We start from the raw sequence: 22,565 nt of genomic DNA on the forward strand, positions 1-22,565 counted from the left end.
GAGTGCAACAGTACCCCCCTGCCCATGTTCCCCAGCAACAGGTGGACATAGGCACACTGCCCCGATACAGGAGGTGCCATGTAGCCATCAGGACCAGTAGCCATTCGCTATGCTGACTGGGGGATGATGGGAATTGTAGTACAACTTCTGGGGACCCAAGGTTGGGAAAGTCTGCAATCAGGTGGTCGGTCCCCTCTTTTGCTAAAGGATACAGGGTAGAACAAGTGCTGAAAAAGAGAGGGCATGGCGGTAGAGATGGTGGTTATGAATAGATGGGGTGAATGTGCCAATGATTTGAGGTCAGGCAGTGCCCTGTGGTCTCAATATTACAATTAACATTGTTTTAACAGTTCTTAATCGCCTTGATAGTTTGTAACTTGCTGGACGCTCATTTAGCTAATTTTGTGATCACGCTTTCTACATCTTGTATTGCTGTGTAGTAAGATTAATTAAAATTAAAAATTGTATGCTCCTCCCCAAATGTGTTTCCCCCTTGCCTAAATAACCGTTCTGCCTTCTCATCTCTCCCACCCACTCTCCAGTCATCTCGACTCTGTTCAACTGGGCTGAAATACGGGTCCTTTTTTATTCATTATTCCCCAGATTTGGATCTAGGGAGTCTACCAGACCATGCAGATTAGGGAAAAGAGCAAAGCCTGGAAAGAGGGTGAAAGAGGGGGGTGGGTTGTGGGGAGAGAAATTCATGGCGGAAGCAGAGCGGACACAGAGCCGGGGAGAAAGGGGGGGGGAGAAATGGGGGGAAGGAGGCAGCCAGAAAGCGGGGAGGAGCGGAGCGGAGCGGGGAGGCAGTTAACGGGGGACGGAGGCAGAGGGCTCCGAGGGAGCCGCCAGGTCGAGCAGAGGCGCTGAAAGGAGACTCACCTCCGCCGCAGCCCCCACCCCTGCCGCCACCCGCAGCCCCCGCGCAAGGCCCCGGCAGCAGGGAGCCCGCACTTTCGTGCCAGGACCCAGCCAGTGGGAGCGCGGCTGCCTGCGCGGGACACTGGGATGGGGAAAGAACGTGTGAAAGCGCCACGCGTGTCCGCCTGCGTGCGAGACTTGACTCCAACGCAGCGCCAGGATCCTCCCTGCAGCAGCTGCGCGCTGGACGGGGCGGCAGTGGGGCGACGCTGACCCCAGCTGGAACCAGAAATCCAGCACCGTAACCCACTATGTGCTCGTTCATTTCTTGGATTAGGGCCCCGCCGTCCTGCCCAGAAAAATGGCGCGCAAGGCGGCTCACAATCGTACGTAAGACTGGGTTAAAACAGTCATGAAAGAATGCAAGAAAACTTGGGGGTGACACCAGATTTTCCCCACCCTGGTGCTCTCCAGACATTCTGGACTACAATGCCCAGCATCTCTGGCTATGGATCATATGGACCTGGGTGGCCCAGGCAGTTTTCTTAATTGATGGACAACAGAAATAAGGAGAAATTAGGAAGTCTTTATATCAGCAATGCTGGAGGTATGTTAGATGCTGTGCTAATTTTTAAAAAAGTCAACAGAAGCCAAATTGGGTAGTTTTACCTAGTAGTTGGAGGGGATGAACCCTCAGAGAATAAACTCCCAGCAAGAGTTCTGGAGATCCCGAAAGCTTGCACTAGATTACACTTTGCTGTTACATTGTAGGAATCAAACGGGCACAGGACGCCCGCCGCAAAAACAGGAGAGCTGCAAGCAAACAGTGGCCAGGGGAAGGGATGGGAAACTGTGGGGAACCCCAGAGGGCTGGATGGGGACCTGGGCCTGAGGCACCTCTCCTTGCCTTACACAAAGGATCCAATTCCCCCAAACATTTCCCCCTGTCAGGAGTGTGGCTGGGGCCCCAAAGCCTCCCGCACTACGGCTCCTACCCCGCCCTGACCCATAGGAGAGGCAAGAGCGTTGGAGGTTTCTGCAGGGACTGGGAGGGGGCACCTTGTTGGATACGAGCAGCCCAGTACTGTCACCCACAGCACTTCTGTGGAAGAATCTGCCCCTTTCAGGGGTTCTAGTCACCTGTCTCCTGAGAAACCTGTATGAGGGACAAGAAGCAACAGTAAGACCCGGACATGGAACAACCGATTGGTTCAAAATTGGGAAAGGAGTACGACAAGGCTGCATATTGTCGCCCTGCTTATTTAACTTATATGCAGAGTACATCATGAGAAATGCCGGGTTGGATGAATCACAGGTCGGAATTAAGATTGCCGGGAGAATTATCAACAACCTCCGATACGCAGACGATACCACCCTAATGGCAGAAAGCGAAGAGGATCTCAAGAGCCTCTTGTTGAGGGTGAAAGTGGAGGGTGCAAAAGCTGGTTTGAAACTCAACACTAAAAAAACTAAGATCATGGCATCTGGCCCCATCACTTCCTGGCATACAGAAGGGGAAGCAATGGAAGCAGTGACAGATTTTATTTTCTTGGGCTCCAACATCACCGCAGACGGTGACTGTAGCCATGAAATTAAAAGACGCTTGCTCCTTGGGAGGAAAGCTATGGCACGCCTAGACAGCATAGTAAGAAGCAGAGACATCACCTTGCCGACAAAGGTCCGCATAATCAAAGCTATGGTTTTCCCAGTAGTAATGTGTGGCTGTGAGAGCTGGACTGTAAGGAAGGCTGAGCGCAGAAGAATTGATGCTTTCGAACTGTGGTGCTGGAGAAGATTCTTACAAGTCCCCTGGACAGCAAGGAGGTCAAATCAGTCAATCCTAAAGGAAATCCACCCTTAGTGCTCATTGGAAGGACAGATACTGAAGCTGAAGCTGAAATATTTTGGCCACCTAATGCGAAGAGAAAACTCTCTGGAAAAGACCCTGATGCTGGGAAAGATTGAAGGCAAAAGGAGAAGGGGACGGCAGAAGATGAGATGGCTAGGTAGCATCACCGATGCAATGAATATGAACTTGAGCACACTCCGGGAGAGCGCGGAGGACAGGAAGGCCTGGCGTGCTATGGTCCATGGGGTCACGAATAGTCGGACACGACTTAACGACTGAACAACAAGTCTGCTTGGCCCTTTACCCTCTTTGATGTCCAGGGCAGCGTCTAATGGTGGCCATCACTGCGTCTCATAGTAGCAAATAGGCAATGGTTTGTGCTGTGTGAAGAAGCCCTTTCTTCTTTTTAATCAATTTTTTATTGTGAATTTTAACCAAACAAAACAAAGACACTAACAAAAAACATCCCCCCCAATTCAAAATATAAGATATTCTAAAATCCTCAGTTTCAAATATTACATATATAATATTTGATATTTATTTGAAAATATTTCAAATATTCTTTTCTAAGGAGAAAAAAAGTGGAAAAAAATAGGCTACACATAAACTTCAGTAAAAGCAGACCAGATATCCAAATATAAGTCTATTTGCAAGTTATGCCTATATACCAATCTTTCAAATGTTGCTGGCATTAAGTCTTCAATCCATTGCATTATAGGCAGTGACCTCTCATACTTCCAGTATTGTAATATCAGTCTTTTAGCAACCACAAGGGCACAAAGGATCCATTTACGCTGACCATGTGTCACATTCCAAAACACAGGAATCCAATTCTCTCCAATTCTTACATCTGGATTTCCCCATAAAGTCAATTTGGCATGGGAAAATAGGTCAAAGTGTAATTGGTGTGACGGACGCCACACATCTGACTGCCATTATTGTGAGAGTTCTGTCTGCCTCAGTGTACCAGGAACCTAAGGCCATCCATTTAAAGAGATGCTCCAGACAAGAAGATTCCAACACTGACTGAGGTGGAAAATCAAATGTGAGTAGAAAAGAACAACATTTAGTACAGGTCAGCAAATAAAACCGATGGTATGTAGCTAGATCCGGAAAAACGAACCCGCCTTCGTTAATTGGGAGCTGCATCCTTTTCAAAGATATTCTTGGCGGAAAGGACCCCCCCTCCCCCCCAATTTACTAAACAAAGCATTAAGTTTCTGAAAAATAAGCCAGGTATAACCAGAGGGATCCCACATATAACATCAATAATTTGAAGAATAGTGTTCATCTTGAGTGTACTAGCCTTTCCCCATAAACTCAGCTTTAAAGATGCCCATCTATCTACATCTCATGAAATATCATGAATCAACATATTTAAATTGAAACTAATTGTTTGAGCTATATCTCTAGGGATAATTATTCCCAAGTAAGTAATAGACTCTGGGCACCGTCGAAACTGCCAATTGGCTAGTACACTAGAGTATATCCTTTCTCCAATTGGCATTATTTCTGACTTTGAACAATTAAGTGAATAACCAGACAATTTACCAAAAGTATTAATCAATTTCATCAAAGCTGGAACCGACGACTGGAGTTTCGAGATAAACAACAAAAGATCATCAGCATAAAGGCTAATTTTAAATTCTAAACCAAAATGGACAAATCCATGGAGAATACTGTTTTGTCTAATAGCACACGCCAGGGGTTCCAAACGTAAGTTGAATATCATTGGGGAAAGTGGACAATCTTGTTTGGTGCCCGGCCCAGGTAAAAAAAGAGCTGAAAACAAACAGTCATTACTCTTCCTCTTGGAGCTGACTATAGGATTTTAACCCATTTCAAAAATTCGACAGGAAAACCAAAATTAGTCAGTGTGGTAAAAATAAATTTCCAATGAATTTTGTTGAAGGCTTTTTCTGCACCCAGGAAAATGATGGCCGCCTGATCAGTTCTTTCAGAGTTTAAAGCAACTAGATCAATGACTAATCTAAGATTATCAGTCTGTTTTTAATAAACCCCACCTGCTCCGATCTAACAATTGTGGCCATAACTTGTTGCAATTTATTGGCCAAGATTACTGTTAATATTTTGATATCTACATTAAGTAATGATATAGGTCGATCGTTAGCACAATAAGTATGATCTTTGCCAGGCTTAGGAATCACAGTAAGATAAGTGTCATTTAACGATGAAGAAAAGGAGCCCGCCTCAAAAATATGGTTATAGAGGCAATCCAACTTTGGGGCTAAAAAACTGGAAAACATTTTATACCACTCAATTGGGAATCCATCCGGACTGGGTGATTTCCCAGTCTTCATTTTCATTATTGCATTCATAATATCCTCTAAACGCAGAGGAGCTAAAAAGACCTGTTATTGCGAAGAATCTAAGCAGGGAAGATCCGTCTGAGAAAGAAAAGCTTCCATATCTTGCTCTGGTATCTTCTTACCGGTACCGTAAAGATCATAATAAAACTTTAAAAATCGTGAGTTTATGTCTATAGGAGAGGTATATACTTTGCCACTCTCATTTTTAATCACTAAAATGACATTTTGATGTCGATGCTGTTTAAGACGACGTGCAAGGATCTCACTAGGACGTTCACCATTTCCCCAATATTTCTGCCGTACACAAGTCAGAGCAAATTCTGCCTGCTGTGAAAGAATATTATTCAGCTCATGCTTCAGATTCTGTAGCTCTTGATAAAGTTGTGCTGTGGGGGAAGTGGGAAACTGAGTTATAAGACATTTCAGCTTCTTGTTTAAAAACGTCAGTTGAGTTTTTTAAAGTTCCTTTTGATGAGAAGCATAAGAGATCATTCCTTTTATCTGTCCTGATTCTACCACCAATCAGCTTCAGGGGATGACCAGTTTGGGTTCAGCAAGGATTTTGAACTCCCAGTTGCTTAACCACAAAATGACACCCTGCCACCACCAAAGCAGAGTGTTCAAGCACTTGGGGTAACCGGGGGGGGGGGATTTTGGTGTGGAAGGAGGACGGTGAGCCCCATTCCGCTCTGGTACTCTGAACAAATTCCTGGACTCGGAATTCTTTAAATTCTACATGTCACCTTTTGTACCTGGCTCTGGCTGGCGGAACTTGGAGGTCTAGGCGGGAAAATGAAACTGGAAAAGCCTGAGGCCTGCACATCCCTGCTTCATTCATTTATCTAGTCATTCATTCCACTCATTTTCACCCTTCTCCTCACACAAAAGGCCCCCAGAGCAGCTTCCAAGGATTTACAATTAGACACTTCCTGCCCTCAGGCTCACAATCTAGAAGAGACAGGAGGAAAGGGACTGGGAGGGAGGAGGAAAAAAATCCTGATGATGGGGCTGGATTCCCACCTCTGGCTGGGTGGCCAACAAATTCTCCATCGCTTTGTGATTGAAGGAAGTCCCTGGAGCTATTGTTGATCCCAGAGGAGGGGAGGAGGACACGAGATCATTTTGCAGCAGAACGTTCTTACAAAAGGTTTTGGAGCGCCTCCCGATTTAAATGCTTTTACACAGGTGTGGATGATGTGATCTCTAGGGATATCAGAGAATTCCGCCACGGACTGAAATGGGATCAAATTGCCTTCAATCTGTGCAATGGAATCCTCTCTTGTTGTGGCGAAGGGGCTTGCGTAACTCAGTGAAGCCATAAGCTATGCCGTGCAGGGCCACCCAAGACGGACAGGTCATGGCAGAGAGTTCTGACAAAATGTGGTCCACTGGAGAAAGAAATGGCAACCCACTCCAGTATTCTTGCCAAGAAAACCCCATGGAACGTATCACAAGGCTAAAAGATATGACGCCGGAAGATGAGCCCCTCAGGTCGGAAGTTGTCCAATATGCTACTGGGGAAGAGCAGAGGGTATTTCCAAGTAGCGCCAGAAAGAGTGAAGCGGCTGGGCCAAAGCCGAAAGGACACTCAGCTGTGGATGTGTCTGGCGGTGAAAAGAAAATCCGATGCTGTAAAGAACAATATTGTTTAGGAACCTGGAATGTCAGATCAAGGTAAGCTGGAGGTGGTCAAACATGAGATGGCAAGATTGAACATGGACATCTTGGGAATCAGCGAACTAAAATGGACAGGCATGGGCGAATTTAATTCAGGTGACCATCATATCTACTATTGTGGGCAAGAATCCCTTAGAAGAAATGGAGTAGCACTCATAATCAACAAAAGGGTGGGAAAAGCAGTACTGGGGTACAATCTTAAAAATGATAGAATGATCTCAGTACGAATCCAAGGCAAACCATTCACCATCACAGTAATTCAAGTCTATGCCCCAACCACTGAGGCCGAAGAAGCTGAGGTTGATCGGTTCTATGAAGACCTACAACACCTTCTAGAACTAACACCAAAAAAAGATGTCCTCTTCATCATAGGGGATTGGAATGCTAAAGTAGGAAGTCAAGAAATCACCGGGATCACAGGCAGGCATGGCCTTGGTGTACAAAATGAAGCAGGACAAAAGCTAATAGAGTTTTGCCAAGAGAACATGCTGATCATAGCAAACACTCTTTTCCAACAGCACAAGAGGCGACTCTACACATGGACGTCACCAGATGGTCAATATCGAAATCAGATTGATTATGTCCTTTGCAGCCAAAGATGGAGAAGCTCCATACAGTCAGTAAAAACAAGACCTGGAGCTAACTGTGGCTCAGATCATGAGCTGCTTCTTGCAAAATTTCGGCTTAAATTGAAGAACGTCGGGAAAACCACTAAACCTTTCAGGTATGACCTAAATCATATCCCTGATGAATATACAGTGGAGGTGAGGAATAGATTTCAGGGATTAGACCTGATAGACAGAGGTCCTGAGGAACTATGGACGGAGGTCCGTAACATTGTTCAGGAGGCAGCAACGAAATCCGTCCCAAAGAAAAAGAAATGCAAGAAAGCCAAGTGGCTGTCTGATGAGGCTTTACAAGTAGCTCACGAAAGAAGGGAAGCGAAAAGCAAAGGAGAAAGGGGAAGATATACCCAACTGAATGCAGAGTTCCAGAGAATAGCAAGGAGAGACAAGAAGGCCTTCTTAAATGAACAATGCAAAGAAATCGAGGAAAACAACAGAATGGGAAAGACTAGAGATCTCTTCAAGAAAATTGGAGATCTCAAGGGAACGTTTTGTGCAAAGACGGGCATGATAAAGGACAAAGAAGGCAGGGACCTAACAGAAGCAGATGAGATTAAGAAGAGGTGGCAAGAATACACAGAAGAACTATACAGGAAAGATCTGAATGTCCCTGATAGCCATGATAGTGCGGTCACTGAACTTGAGCCGGACATCCTAGAGAGTGAAGTCAAGTGGGCCTTAGGAAGCATTAGTAACAACAAAGCTAGCGGAGATGACAGTATTCCAGCCGAGCTATTTAAAATCCTAAAAGATGATGCTGTTAAAGTGCTGCACTCAATATGCCAACAAATCTGGAACACTCAACAGTGGCCACAAGACTGGAAAAGGTCAGTTTACATTCCAATTCCAAAGAAGGGCAACGCCAAAGAGTGTTCAAACTACCGTACAATTGCGCTCATTTCACATGCCAGCAAGGTGATGCTCAAAATCCTACAAGCTAGACTTCAGCAGTATGCGAACCGAGAACTACCGGAAGTACAAGCTGGGTTTCGAAGAGGCAGAGGAACTAGAGATCAAATCGCCAACATTCGCTGCATCATGGAGAAAGCAAGAGAATTCCAGAAAAGCGTCTATTTCTGCTTCATTGACTACGCTAAAGCCTTTGATTGTGTGGATCACAACAAACTGTGGCAAATTCTTAAAGTGATGGGAGTACCAGACCACCTTACCTGTCTCCTGAGAAACCTGTACGAGGGTCAAGAAGCAACAGTAAGAACCAGACATGGAACAACCGATTGGTTCAAAATTGGGAAAGGAGTACGACAAGGCTGCATATTGTCACCCTGCTTGTTTAACTTATATGCAGAGTACATCATGAGAAATGCCGGGTTGGATGAATCAGAGGTCGGAATTAAGATTGCCGGGAGAATTATCAACAACCTCCGATATGCAGACGATACCACCCTAATGGCAGAAAGCGAAGAGGATCTCAAGAGCCTCTTGTTGAGGGTGAAAGAGGAGAGTGCAAAAGCTGGTTTGAAACTCAACATTAAAAAAACTAAGATCATGTCATCTGGCCCTATCACTTCCTGGCATATAGAAGGGGAAGAAATGGAAGCAGTGACAGATTTTACTTTCTTGGGCTCCAAGATCACTGCAGACGGTGACTGTAGCCATGAAATTAAAAGACGCTTGCTCCTTGGGAGGAAAGCTATGGCCAACCTAGACAGCATAGTAAGAAGCAGAGACATCACCTTGCCGACAAAGGTCCGTCTAATCAAAGCTATGGTTTTCCCACTAGTAATGTATGGCTGTGAGAGCTGGACTATAAGGAAGGCTGAGCGCCGAAGAATTGATGCTTTCGAACTGTGGTGCTGGAGAAGACTCTTACGAGTCCCCTGGACTGCAAGGAGGTCAAATCAGTCCATCCTAAAGGAAATCAACCCTGACTGCTCATTGGAAGGACAGATACTAAAGCTGAAGCTCCAATATTTTGGCCACCTAATGCGAAGAGAAAACTCCCTGGAAATGACCCTGATGCTGGGAAAGACTGAAGGCAAAAGGAGGAGGGGACGGCAGAGGATGAGATGGCTAGATAGCATCACGGATGCAATGAATATGAACTTGAGCACGCTCCGGGAGAGAGCGCAGGACAGGAAGGCCTGGCGTGCTATGGTCCATGGGGTCACGAAGAGTCGGACACGACTGAACAACAACAACCATGAGGTCCTGTGGAGTCAGCAGTCCTGCGGCTTTTTTTTTTGTCATCCGCACAGTCGCAAAATTTTTGTAAATAAAAACGCAAGGTAGTATATTTCGATAATAAATATGTACTTTAAAAAAAAACGAACTGTGCTCACCGCCTTGTTTGTGGGTGTTCTTTTTCAATTGAAATCCTCCGTCTCTGTTTACTTTCAGCCAAAACACTTCCTCCTCCTCGGGCTTCCCAAAACAAGGCTGCCCCAGGGGTGCCTGAGTGATGCACTGTTTGTTTAAAGCAACGCTGTTTGAAAGAAAGAAAAAACCTTTTAAAATGACCATGCCGGTCTGGAGCCCTGCACGAGTATTATTTCCCCTGCTAGGCTTTCTTTTTCCAGATCCAGCCTTGTTGGTGACGTTGTGAGGCTAAAATGGAGAGGAGAACCAACTCTGTGCATGTCTACTCAGAAGTAAGTCTTACTGAGTTCAATGCAACTTACTCCTACACATGTCAGCACCGCACTTGCCCCCAGCTCAGCTTTGTATTTCCACATCCAGCTCATTAGCAAACCTCCTGTTAGTTATCTCACTGGGTGACTTTGGACTGGACTCTAACCACTACATCATACTTCTGTTATGAAACTCATAATGTCAGCACCTCAAGTGGGGTGCTGACATGCGTAGGGGTAAGTTGCATTGAACTCTGTAAGACTTACTTCTGAGTAGACATGCACAGAGTTGGTTCTCCTCTCTGCTCAGCTTTGTATTTCCACATCCAGTTCATTATCAAACCTCCTGTTAGTTATCTCAGAAGACCCTTTGGTGAATGGGGGGGGGGGTTTCCAGGGAACAGCTGGATTGAGGGGGATTACACACACACACACACACATAATGGAAGAATATAGTTCTTCATATTCCCTGGTATGTTTATTCCTCATTTTGTCCATTCCCTGAGCATGTGCAGAGTGTGCTTTTTATTCAAACAAAGAGAAGGTTGCTGATCTTTCCCTTCATGCTGCATTTGTACAAGTGTGACTGCTTCAGAAAGAACTTTCCATTATACTGTCTCTTTTTCATCAAGGGTTTCATATAATAGAAGTATGATGTAGTGGTTAGAGTCCAGCCCAAAGTCACCCAGTGAGATAACTAACAGGTTTGCTAATGAGCTGGATGTGGAAATACAAAGCTGAGCTGGGAGCAAGTGGGGTGCTGACATGTGTAGGAGTAAGTCGCATTGAACTCAATAGACCGGCATGGTCATTTTAAAAGGTTTTTTCTTTTTTTCAAACAGCGTTGCTTTAAACAAAGAGTGCATCGCTCAGGTACACCTAGGGCAGCCTTGTTTTGGGAAGCCCCGAGGAGGAGGAAGTGTTTTGGCTGAAAGCAATTACTGCATGTCTCAGGGCAGGGGAAAAAATACGTAAATATTTACGAAAAATAGCCTTTCTTTTAGAAGTTATGCAGAATTACGGCTATCCGTACAGATTTATCTTCATAATTCTTGGAGCGGAAAAAAAAGAGAATTCCGGGGGCTTGCGAACGACGGTACAGAGCGCTGGCCGCAAACTGTGGAAGTCAAGCGGCACAGAAGGTACACAATTTGTACATCCCTAGTTGAGATATGCACTCTGCCTGTATGCACCATTAGTAGCGGTCACAGGATTCTCCCCTTCGTAGATTCTTTGACGTGAGGTTAGGCGACTTTCCAAACTTGGAGCATTTAAACGGTTCCCCCCTCCGTGTGAATTCTTTGATGTGAAGTAAGCCCATCAGTCTGCCCGAAGCTCATTCCGCACTCCCGACATTCATATGGTTTCTCCCCTGTGTGAATTCTCTGATGGCAGGTAAGGTGGGCACACTTACTGAAGCTCGTTCTACACTCCTGGGATTTATACGGTTTCTCGCCTGTGTGGTTTCTGTGATGTGAAGTAAGTTCTCCATTCCGACTGAAAGTCTTTCCACACTCCAGGCATTTAAAGGGTTTCTCTGTGTGAGTTCTTTGATGTGAAGCAAGATTGTCACACCAAGTGAAGGCCTTTCCACACGCCAGGAATTTAAATGGTTTTTTGGGGGTGTGAATTCTCTGATGATTTAAGGGTTGCTTCCACACCGAAGCTGTTCTTACACCCTGAGCATTTAAATGGTTTAATCTCCACATTAACGCTTTAGTGGGAAGTAAGGTATGCCCTCTGACTTAAGGCCTTTCCACACTGGAAACATTTAAATGGTTTCTCCCTCTGTGTGAATTCTTCGATGTGCAGTAAGTGTATCGCACCGACTGAAGGCCTTTCCACATTCCAGGCATTTAAATGGCTTCTCCCCTGTGTGAGTTCCCTGATGTGACGCAAGACTATCACGCCGAGTGAAGGCCTTTCCACACTCCAGGCACTTAAATGGTTTCTCTCCTGTGTGAGTTCTCTGATGTGACACAAGACTATCACGCCGAGCGAAGGCCTTTCCACACTCCAGGCACTTAAATGGTTTCTCTCCTGTGTGAATTCTTTGATGTGAAGTAAGACTACCACGCCGAGTGCAGGCCTTTCCACACTCCAGGCACGTAAACGGTTTCTCTCCTGTGTGAATTCTTTGATGTAAAGCAAGACTATAACACCGAGCGAAGGTCTTCCCACACTCCAGGCACTTAAATGGTTTCTCTCCTGTGTGAATTCTTTGATGTAAAGCAAGACTATAACACCGAGCGAAGGCCTTCCCACACTCCAGGCATTTAAATGGTTTCTCTCCTGTGTGAATTCTTTGATGTGAATTAAGTATGTGACCCCAAGCAAAAGCCTTTCCACACTCCAGGCATTTAAATGGTTTCTCCCCTGTGTGAATCATTCTTTGATGGACAGTCAGATGTCCATGCCGAGTAAAGCTCTTTCCACACTCCAGGCATTTGAAGGGTTTCTCCCCTGTGTGGATTCTCAGATGTCTGCGGAGGTTTGATTTACCACAGAAGCTTTTGCCGCATTTTGAGCATTTCTGTTCCCTTTCTCCTGGGAGGATTTCCAAATGAGCATTTAGAGTTCTCTGCTTTTTCCCCTCTTGATGACTGAGTCTCTCTAAGAATACTCCATGTCCGTCTTCTGCCTTGATCCCTAGCACGTCACTGGCCTCTACAGAGGGAGAACAAACCTAATTCATTGTGGCACAACAGAAAAGACCTATACAAAACCTCTGGTGCTATCCCCCGCCCCCCATACCCCCTCGGAGAGATCCCATAATCCTTCTGGACTGGAATAGGAGGATGAAGGGTATTGAATCAGGCCACGAGTAGCAGAAGATGCTAAACATTTTTTAGTCTTTGTAAACAAACCAGTTTTCCCAACCCATGGAAAGAGCAAAGCTTACCCAAACAGGCCACGTTTGCAAAGTTCTCCATCATGACTTGCTCGTGCAGAGCCCTTTGGCTTCGGTCCAGCAGGGACCACTCCTCCTCGGCAAAATACACCGCCACCTCTTTGAAGAGCACCAAAGCCTGACGCAGGAGGAGGAGAAAAAAGAAAATAATAGGGTTTCCACTCATAGACAATGGTGCGAATCCTCAAGAAGGGTGTCTAGGAGACAAAAGGAACTGCCTTATGTATTTAGTTACAACACTTCTATACCACTCTGCGTCTCAAACAGATTCCCAAGTGGTGAAAAGGAAAAATTGAAATTTTATTTGTTTATTTATTAAATTTCTTAATCACCCATCTGGCCAGTCACCCGGCCTCTCTGGGCGATGTACAATGGTACAATTTAAAACAGTAAAATTATACATTAAAACATTATTGAAGAATACCCTAACCCACCCCAAATGCCTGCCTGAATAGCCACGTTTTCAGTGCATGGCGGAAGCTCATTAAAGAGGGGGCATGGCAGAGTACTTCGGTCTTGTCAGGGTTCAGCTTCAGCTTATTCCTCCCCATTCAGCCACTCACTGTCTCCAGACATTTGGACAGGGATTCCACGGCCAACCCTGGTGAAGATTCAAAGAAGAGGTAGAGCTGCGTGTCATCCGCACATTGATGACACTGCACCCCAAACCTCCTGATGTTACCCTCCAGCGGCTTCACATAGATGTTAAATAGCATCGGGAAGAGGATAGAATCCTGAGGCACCCCACACGTGAGCGGCCACGGGTCCCACACCTCCTCTCCCAGTGCTACCCTCTGGTACCTGCCGGAGAGGAAGAACCGGAACCACCGTAATACAGTGTCTCCAGTGCCCATCCAATCCAGGCAGTCCAGGAGGATACTGAGGTCAACAGTATCAAACGCCGCTGAGAGGTCGAGGAGAACAAGGAAGGAGCATTCGCCCCTATCCAGAGCCCTTCTCATATCATCCACCAAGGCGACCAAGGCCATTTCTGTCCCATGCCCAGGCCTGAAGCCCGATTGAAATGGATCTGGATAATCGGCTTCTTCCACGTGTGCCTTCAACTGCATCGCCACCACCAGCTCAATGATCTTGCCCCAAAATGGCAGATTTGAGACTGGGTGAATGTTGTTCAGAACTTGGGGATCCAAGGAGGGCTTCTTTTAGAGTGGTCTTATCACTGCCTCCTTGAGGGCTGATGGCATCACTCCCTCCTCCAGGGAGGCGTTCACCACTGCCCTGATCCCCTCACCCAGCCTCTCTCTGCAGCTCATAATGAGCCAAGATGGGCAAGGATCAAGTGAGCAGATGGTTGGCCTTACAGATGAAAGCACCTTGTCCACTTCATCAGAAGGAAGAAGCTGGAACCGATCCCACAAAACCGGTTTGCCACAGGCCGCCTCTCACTCGCTAACTGTATCCACGGCGCACGGAATAACACTAATCCGATCAATTTTATCCGCAAAGTGCCTTGCCAAGGCCTCACAGGAGGCCTTAGAATGCTCCAGCGGTTCCGGAGCCACAGGACCGACCAGGCTCTGGACCACTTGGAACAGCCTCCTGGGACAGCACTCTGCGGATGCGATAGAGGCAGCATAATATTCCTTTTTTGCTGCCTTCACCGACACGTGATAGGCTGGAAATACAGCTCTAGCCTGTGTCTGATCGTCTTTGGAGCGAGACTTCCGCCACCGGCGCTCTAGCCATCTCACCTCCTGTTTCAGAGCTCGTAACTGTGGACTGAACCATGGTGCAGTCCGAGCCCTGTTCAGGGGGAGAGGGCGTTTCAGAGCCACCCAATCCAATGCCCCAGTGATTGCGGCATTCCAGCCACCCACCAGGGCCACAACCAAGACCAGAGAATCCCCAAGCGCGTTCAGGAATCCATTCGGATCCATAAGACACCTGGGGCGGACCATTTTAATGGGTCCTCCACCCCTGCGGAGGGTTGTGGAACCGAGAAGTCCAACGTCACCAGATAGTGATCTGACCATGACAAGGGGGTGGTGGATATACCCCCGACTTCCAGATCACTTCCCGCTTCTCCAGAAACAAACACAAGGTCTAGCGCACGACCGGCTAAATGGGTGGGCCCAGTTGGAATGGGGTGCAGCTCCCAGGAAGCCATGGTCTCCCTGACGGCCCAAGGTGCCCCCGTGAGGACGGCCTCTGAATGTACAGTGAAGTCCCCCAACACCAATAAATTAGGGGACTGCATACGCACAGCAGAGACCACCTCAAGCACCTCAGCCAGGGAGTCAGTCATGCAGCAGGCTGGATGGTACACGAGCAGAAACCCCAGACTGCCCTTCGGGCCCAACCTCCAGTACATGCACTCAGCAACCTCGGTCTCCCAGAGAGTGGTCTGGTGAAGACCAAGGACTCCCGGTAGATAACAGCCAATCCCGCTCCCCGATCCCCAGCCCTCGGCTGCTGTGCATACGAAAACCCGGCTGGGTGCATGGCCACCAGAGTTGGAGCAGCCAGCCAGGTCTCCGCAATACATGCCAGGTCTGCACCCTCATCCCGGATCATGTCATGGATGAGGGATGTTTTCTGGGTAAGAGACCTGGCATTGCAGAGCAGCAAGCGAAGGCCAGAAGGTGGAGTCACGCCTCCCCCAGCCATTCTTCGGCTCTGGACAGGCCCAGAACAGGGGACAGATATTACACATCTCTCCCTCGTTCCCTTACCTTGCATGCCCTGCCCCAGTGCTCTGCCAGCGCCCGCCACCCGGCCTCGGTATAGCGTGGCCCCCAACACTCCCCCCACTGCCTCCATCAGGCACCCTCGCTCCCGCCTCTCAGGCTGGCCACACACCCCTAAAGACACAACAACCCCCCCCAAACCCACCCCCCACCAACAGTTAAACAAAAATTAAAACAAAACATCCCCTTTACCAATACTGGCTCTCCCCATAATACAAAAACATAATAGCATAAAACACCACGTTAAAAATGTGTTATTTTTAAATACAGAATACCAGTAAAAACTGTGGCTGGTCAGTAGAGGAAGGCATCCTGAAAGAAAGATGTTTTCAGGAGGCACTGAAAATCATACAGTATTGGGGCCTGCCTGACCTCCAGAGGAAAGGAGTTCCATACAAAGGAAGCCACCACCCGGAAGGCTCTTTTCCGGGAGGACTCCAATTGGACCAAAGGTCCATGTGGAACCAGCAGGAGCATGTCCTCTGATGACCTCAGAGACAGCGCAGGTTGAGAGGGGAGAAGGTGCTGTCTTAGGTAGCCTGGCCCCAAGTTTTACACAGCTTTATAGAGCAGGACGAAAACCTTAAACCTGGCCTGGTAGTGCATAGCCAGCCAGTGCTGTTCCCTCAGCAAAGGTGTTGCATGCTGAAAAGGGGGCAGTTCCTGATGACAGCCTAGCTGCTGTGTTCAGCCCTAATGCCAGCTTCTGGACCAGCCTCAAGGGCAGCCCCACACAGGGTGCATTGCAGCAGTCCAGTCTCGAGGTTCCTAGCACCTGTGCCACCGTGGCCAAGCTATCCCTGTCCAGGAGAGGCTGCAGCTGGAGAACGAGCCGAAGCTGGCAAAAGAATTCTGAGCCATGACGGCCACTTGGGCCTCCAGCGACAGTGATGGGCCTAAGAGTACCCCAGACTATGAACTTGACCTTTCAGAGGGGGCGCAACCCCGTCCTGAACAGCAAAGGGCTTATCTCCTGGTCTTAGGAACCAGTCACCCTCCGTCTTGCCAGGATTCGTCTTCAGTTTCTTGGCCCTCATCCAGCCCATTGCTGGGTCTAGGCACTGATCCAGGACTTGCACGGCCTCACCGGATTCAGCTGCCCCAGGGAGCCACAGCTGCGTGTCACCAGCATACGGATGGTACTTAGCTCCAAACCCCTACTGACCGCTCCCAGCAGCTTCAGATAGATGCAGAACAACACGGTGCCCCACGGAAGCCCATCGCTCCATGCCAAGGGGCCGAGGAGCGGTCACCCCATGCTACTCTCTGAAATCAGCCCTGCAGGTAAGACCGGAACTACTGCAGCAAGTGCCTCCGACGCCCATTCCACGGGGTCGCTCCAGGAGGATGCCACGGTCGATGGTGTCAAAAGCAGATGAGAGTTGGAGCAGAATTAACAGGACTGCGCTCCCCCATCTCTCTCTCAGTAACAGACATCCATCAGGGCAACCAAGGCTGACTCAGTCCCGGAGGCAGGCCGAAATCCAGACAGGGGTGGATCGAGGTCATTGGTAACCTGCAGTGGCTGCTGATCCTTCTAGCCCAGTTCTATCGACCCTGACTGGCAGCTCCTTTCCTAGCCCCACAACCTGGAGATGCTGGGGGTCGAACCTGCGACCTTCTGCAGGCACGGCAGAGGCTCTACCACTGGGCTCCGGCCCCTGCCAGCTCTGCCTCGGGGACTCAGTCCTCCATTGACTGCAACTTTGCTAAGGGAAAGCGAGAGATTCTTTCAGGCCCAGTGAGGAAGGCAAGGGGGAGAGGCGCCCAGGCCGCCCCCTGCCCATCTCCCTCTGATTTCTCCCCCTACCTGATCTGGTCGCACCGGAACCATTCCTCCTCCACCGTGAAGAAGGGACGACTTCTTCAGCATTACCGGCACCCTATCGCCTGTGAAGGAGAGCAAGATGCCGCAAAGCATCCTTGAGGGGCATTTTGGATTTTCATGCACATTTCACATTTCCGTTGTGTGGGGCGGGCGGGGGGGGGGGGGGCTGTCCCCACGTTGGTTCTTGTTGGCCACTCAGGTGGCTGGACTGTGCACGTGAAATTGAAGGACGGCTGAAACCGCCGGACATTGACAAAGCAGGGGAGAGGATGCGGAGGACCAGCCACTCCTGCCCGTGTGGCGCTCGAGAGGGGGGTGGACTTCCCATTAGCCCCAGCCAGGGCTGCCAGTGGTGTGGAATGATGGGCGTTGCAGTCCACCAACATCTAAAGCAGGGCCCCCACCCTTTTTGGACCTGTGGGCACTTCGGGGAATGGGAGGATCTGCTGTGGGCACTACCACAAAATGCCAAACCCGTGGGTCACCTGTGCATTTTCCGGGGCCAGGTGAAGAAGGTTGTTATTTTCCCAGGCATTTTCGTCTTTTACTTCTGTTGTTTGAGATCTGTTATTGTATTTTATTATGAGTACATCTTTCAATTCCTGCTAGGCTTTATTTTGGCTTTACTTTGTAGTTTTAATTGTGAACGGCTCAGAGAGCTTCAGCTATTGGGCTATATAGAAATGTCGTAAATCAATTATCAACACATAAATACATTTTAAACTCAGGCTTTGGAAATGTCCAGTTGCTTCTGTTTATTCTTCATTCATTCATGGTATTTTTATCCCGCTCCTCAGCCAAACAAGGCCCTTGGAGTGGCTTACACTCAACAGCAAAGAAGGCAGTCCGTGACCTCAGGCTTACAATCTAAAAAAGCCAGAACACACAAGGAAGAGTCGATGAGGAGGGAAGAGGAAAAAATGAAGTTGACTGTCAGCAAGGCTAGTGGGATGGCCCTGATACCGCCCCATCTCCCAAAGGGGGCCAGTCCAACCGGAGCAGGCCCTGATGTTCATTTTATTATGATTACATCTCTGTATTGCACTAGGCTTTTTTTTGGCATTAGTTTTATTCTGTAGTTTGAGACTTTTACATTTCGTACTGTAATTGATGCTGTATTTTGTGGTTTTAAATTTTGTGAATGGGTCAGAGAGGTTCAGCTATTGGGCTGCATAGAAATGTTGTAAATCAATCAATAATACAGAAATAAATTTCAAATATGGGTTTTGGCAATGTCCAGTTGCTTTTTTCCAATTCATTATTTACTTATGTATGTGTTTGTTTATTTATTTAATGGTACTTCTGTCCCACTCCTCCGCCCAAAAAGGCCCTGGGAGTGGCTTAGAATAAATCAGCAAAGAAGGCAGTCCGTGCCCTCAGGCTTACATTCTAAAAAAGCCAGAACACACAAGGAAAAGGAAAAGCTTACCCTACAAAGCTTACCCAAATATCCTACGTTTGCACAATTCTCCATCATGACTTGCTCGTGCAGAGCATTTTGGCTTCGATCCAGCAGGGACCACTCCTCCTTGGTGAAATACACCGCCACCTCTTTGAAGAGTACCACAGCCTGATGCAGGAGGAGGAAAAAGGAAATAATAGGGTTTCCACTCGTAGATAATGCTGGGATTCTGCTAGAAGGGTTTCTAGGAGACATAAGAAACAGGCTTATATATTTAGTTATAACATTTACATACCGCTCTGCATCTGAAACAGATTCCAAAGTGTGGAACAGTAAAAGAGAAAACATAAAAGCATAAAACACCATGTTAATGATGTGTTATTTTGAAACAGAATACCAGTAAAAACTGTGACTGGACAGTAAAGGAAGGCATCCTGAAACAAAGATGTTTTCAGAAGATGCTGAAAATAATACAGTATTGGCCCCTGCCTGACCTCCCCAGGCAAGGAGTTCCAAACAGAGGGGGCCACCACATTGAAGGCTCTTCTCCGGGTGGATCCAATGAGGCCAAAAGGTTCATGTGGAATCACCAGGAGCATGCCACCTGATGACCACAGTGACTGGGCAGGTTGATAGGGGGGAAGGTCCTGTCTTAGGTAACATCGTCCCAAGTTCTTTAGAGCTTTTTAGGTTAGTACAAAACCCTTAAATCTGGCCTGGTAGCACACAGAAAGCCGGTGCAGTTCCCCCAGCAACACTCTTGAATTTTGAAAAGGGGCAGCTCCTGCCAACAGCCTACCTGCTGCGTTCTGCACTGTCTCTGGGACTCAGGAACCGCTCACCCACAGGGCTTCCGTCCTGCCAAGGTCCAGCTTCACTTTATGGCTCTCATCCAGCCCATGGCTGAGTGTCAGCACTGATGCAGGATTTGGACAGCTTCACTGCTTGGCCCCAAATCCCCTACTCACCACTCGCAGTGGCTTCACAGAGAAGCTGACCAACACTGCACCCCACGGAAGCCCAGAGCTCAATGCCAAGGGGCCGAGGAGGGGTCACCCCAAAGTACGCTCAGAAATCGGCAGATTTCCCGTCACAGGTAAGACTGGAACCACTGTCACACAGTGCCTCCAATGCCAATTCCCGGAGTCGATCCAGGAGAACACTACGGTTGATGGTATCGAAAGCTGATGAGAATCCTAGAATAGTAGGGCTGGAAGGGGCCTACATGACCCTCGAGTCCAACCCCCTGCTCAAGGCAGGAGTCCAAGTCAGAGCATCCTTGATAGATGGCTGTCCAGCCTCGTCTTGAACGCCTCCAGTGTGGGAGAGCCCACCGCCTCCCCAGGTAATTGGTTCTATTGTCGTATTGCTCTAACAGTCAGGAAGTTTTTCCTGATGCTCAGCCGGAATCTAGCTTCCTGTGACTCGAGCCCATTATTCCATGTCCTGCACTCTGGGATGATCAAGAAGAGATCCTGGCCTTCGTCTCTGTGACAACCTTTCACAGAGAGAAGGAGCAGAACTAACAGGGCTGCACTCCCCCCATCCCTCTCTCAATGACAGCCATCCATCAGGGCAACCAAGGTTCACTCGGTCCTGTAAGCCGGTCGAAACCCAGACTGGAATGGGTCTAGATCATGGGTATCCTGCAGTGGCCGTTGATCCATCTAGCCCAGTACTGTCGACCCTGTGTGGCAGCTCCTTTCCTATCCCCTCGACCGGGAGATGCCGGGGAGCGAACCTGGGACCTTCTACACGCACAGCAGGGGCTCTACCACTGGGCTCCGGGCCCTGCCAGCTCTGCCCATGGGACGCAATCCTCCATTGACAGCACCGAGAGTTTTCCAAGCAGCAAAGGGCAAAGGGAAAGCGAGAGTTTTTTCAGGCCCAGGGACAAGGGGGCGAGGCGCCCAGGTGGCCCCCTGCCCTCTCCCCATGGATTTCTCTCCCTACCTGATCTGGTCGCACCGGAACATTTCTCCTGCACCATGGAGAAGGGGTGACTCATTAGGTATTGCAGGCACTCCATTCGGATGATTCCGTGAAAGCCTGGGCGCATTCTCAGCTCCGTGGAAGTACCGGGATAAAACCCTCTCCCCCGTCGCTACACCTATAGGCCAGGAACAGCCCCCTGATCCGCAGATGACTCTTCTCTCCTGGACCCACGCACACTGCACTACAAACCAGTTCAGTGGTGCAGCTATTCTGTCTTTTTCTCCTTAACAGATCTTGCTAGTGGTGGGCTACCAGGGGAAGATCATAAACTGAAAACAAAAACATCTGGACCCCCCATCAAATTCTGGGAGAGGAAGCGAGAAACGGGGCGGCCATAATAAAGTGTTTCCACTTCACCTCTCTCCCCAGATTCACTCACTGGATTGCTGGATCCTTTGGTTCTGCAGACGTTTTGAGCATCTCTCGCTCTCCAACACTCCAGTCGTTCTCCCGCTTTTTGTCTATACCATCCTTCCTCCAACCTGGGACCCATGCTGCCTGGGGATGCTGGGAGGTGTAGTCCTACACTTCTGAAGGGCACCAGGTTGGGAACGTGGGAACCGACCTTTCTTTTCTCCCAGGCATGCTAGAGTTTAGATTTTATGGCTGTTTTCATGTATTTTATATTAATTCCTGTGCTGTTTTGGTCCATGTCTTATTCTTTTAGCTTTTTACAATCTGCCCAGGGAATATCAGTTATGAAGGGGATTAAAAATATAATAAATAAATTTCCCGACCTTGGATCCCCAGGCATCCTATCATTCTGGACCATTCGCCATGCTGACTGGGGGATGATGGGAATTGCAGTTCAACATCTTCTGGGGATCCAAGGTTGGAAAGGTCTGCAATCAGGTGGTTGGTCCCCTCTTTTCCTAAAGGATACAGGGTAGAAGAAATTTTGAAAAAGAAAGGGCAGGGCGGTAGAGATGGTGGCTATGGTTACATGGGGTGAACGTGCCAAGAATTTGAGGTGAAGCAGGGCCCTGTGGTCTCCATAGTAGAATTAAAATTGTTTTAACAGTTCCTGATCGCCTTGATAGTTTGTAACTTGCTGGACACTCATTTAGCTAATTTTGTGATCACGCTTTCCACATCTTCTATTGCTGTGTAGTAAGATTAATTAAAATTAAAAATTGTATGCTCCTCGCCAACCGTATTTCCCGCCCTCCCTAAATAGCCGTTCTGCCTCCTCATCTCTCCCCCTCCCTCCAGTAATCTCGACTCCGTTCGGCTGGGCTGAAACACGGGTCCTTTTTACGCAGTATGCCCCAGATTTGGACCTGGGGGGTCAGCCAGGTCACGCAGAGGAGGGGAAGGGGGCGCGCCTGGGAGGGGGCGCGGGGTGGCGGAAGCAGCGCGGACACAGAGCCGGGGAGAAGCAGGGGAGGGGAAGGGGCGGCCAGGGGGCGGGGGGGGAGGCGATGGAAGGGGATGGGGCGGAGGGCTCGGCGGGGGCCGCCCAAAGGAGACTCACCTCCGTGCAGCCCCCGCACAAGCTCCCGGGAACGCGCCCGCGCTGTCGAGGGGACACTGGGTTGGGGAAAGAACGTGTGAAAGCGCCACGCGTGTGCGCCTGCGTGCAGGACGTGACACCAGCGCAGCGCCGGGATCCTCCCTGCAGCAGCTGCGCGCTGAACGGGCGACAATGGGGCGACGCTGACCCCTGCTGGAACCAGAAATCCAGCACCGTCAGCCCACTATGTGTTCGTTCATTTCTTGGATTAGGGCCCCGCCGTCCTGCCCAGAAAAATGGCGCGCAAGGCGGCTCACAATCGTACGGAAGACTGGGT

At 48.6% G+C, this 22,565-nt stretch overlaps 1 protein-coding gene and 1 pseudogene across 1 annotated transcript in view; both read right to left on the reverse strand.

The window, feature by feature from the left end:
• The window catches only part of LOC146356231 (uncharacterized), a 28,124-nt pseudogene extending 16,484 nt beyond the window's left edge, over nucleotides 1–11,640 (reverse strand).
• LOC146356232 (uncharacterized) overlaps nucleotides 11,623–22,565 on the reverse strand; it is a 38,686-nt gene continuing 27,743 nt past the window's right edge. The window contains exon 7 of the mRNA XM_084831874.1: nucleotides 11,623–12,481. Within this exon, the coding sequence (XP_084688000.1) occupies nucleotides 11,703–12,481 (779 nt within the window). The 3' untranslated portion in view covers nucleotides 11,623–11,702. The remainder of the gene's footprint in view (nucleotides 12,482–22,565) is intronic.

The sequence above is a fragment of the Heloderma suspectum genome, chromosome 2 (assembly GCF_057233095.1).
Source record: "Heloderma suspectum isolate Gila_16-S chromosome 2, 16-S_ref, whole genome shotgun sequence".
NCBI lineage: Eukaryota > Metazoa > Chordata > Lepidosauria > Squamata > Helodermatidae > Heloderma > Heloderma suspectum.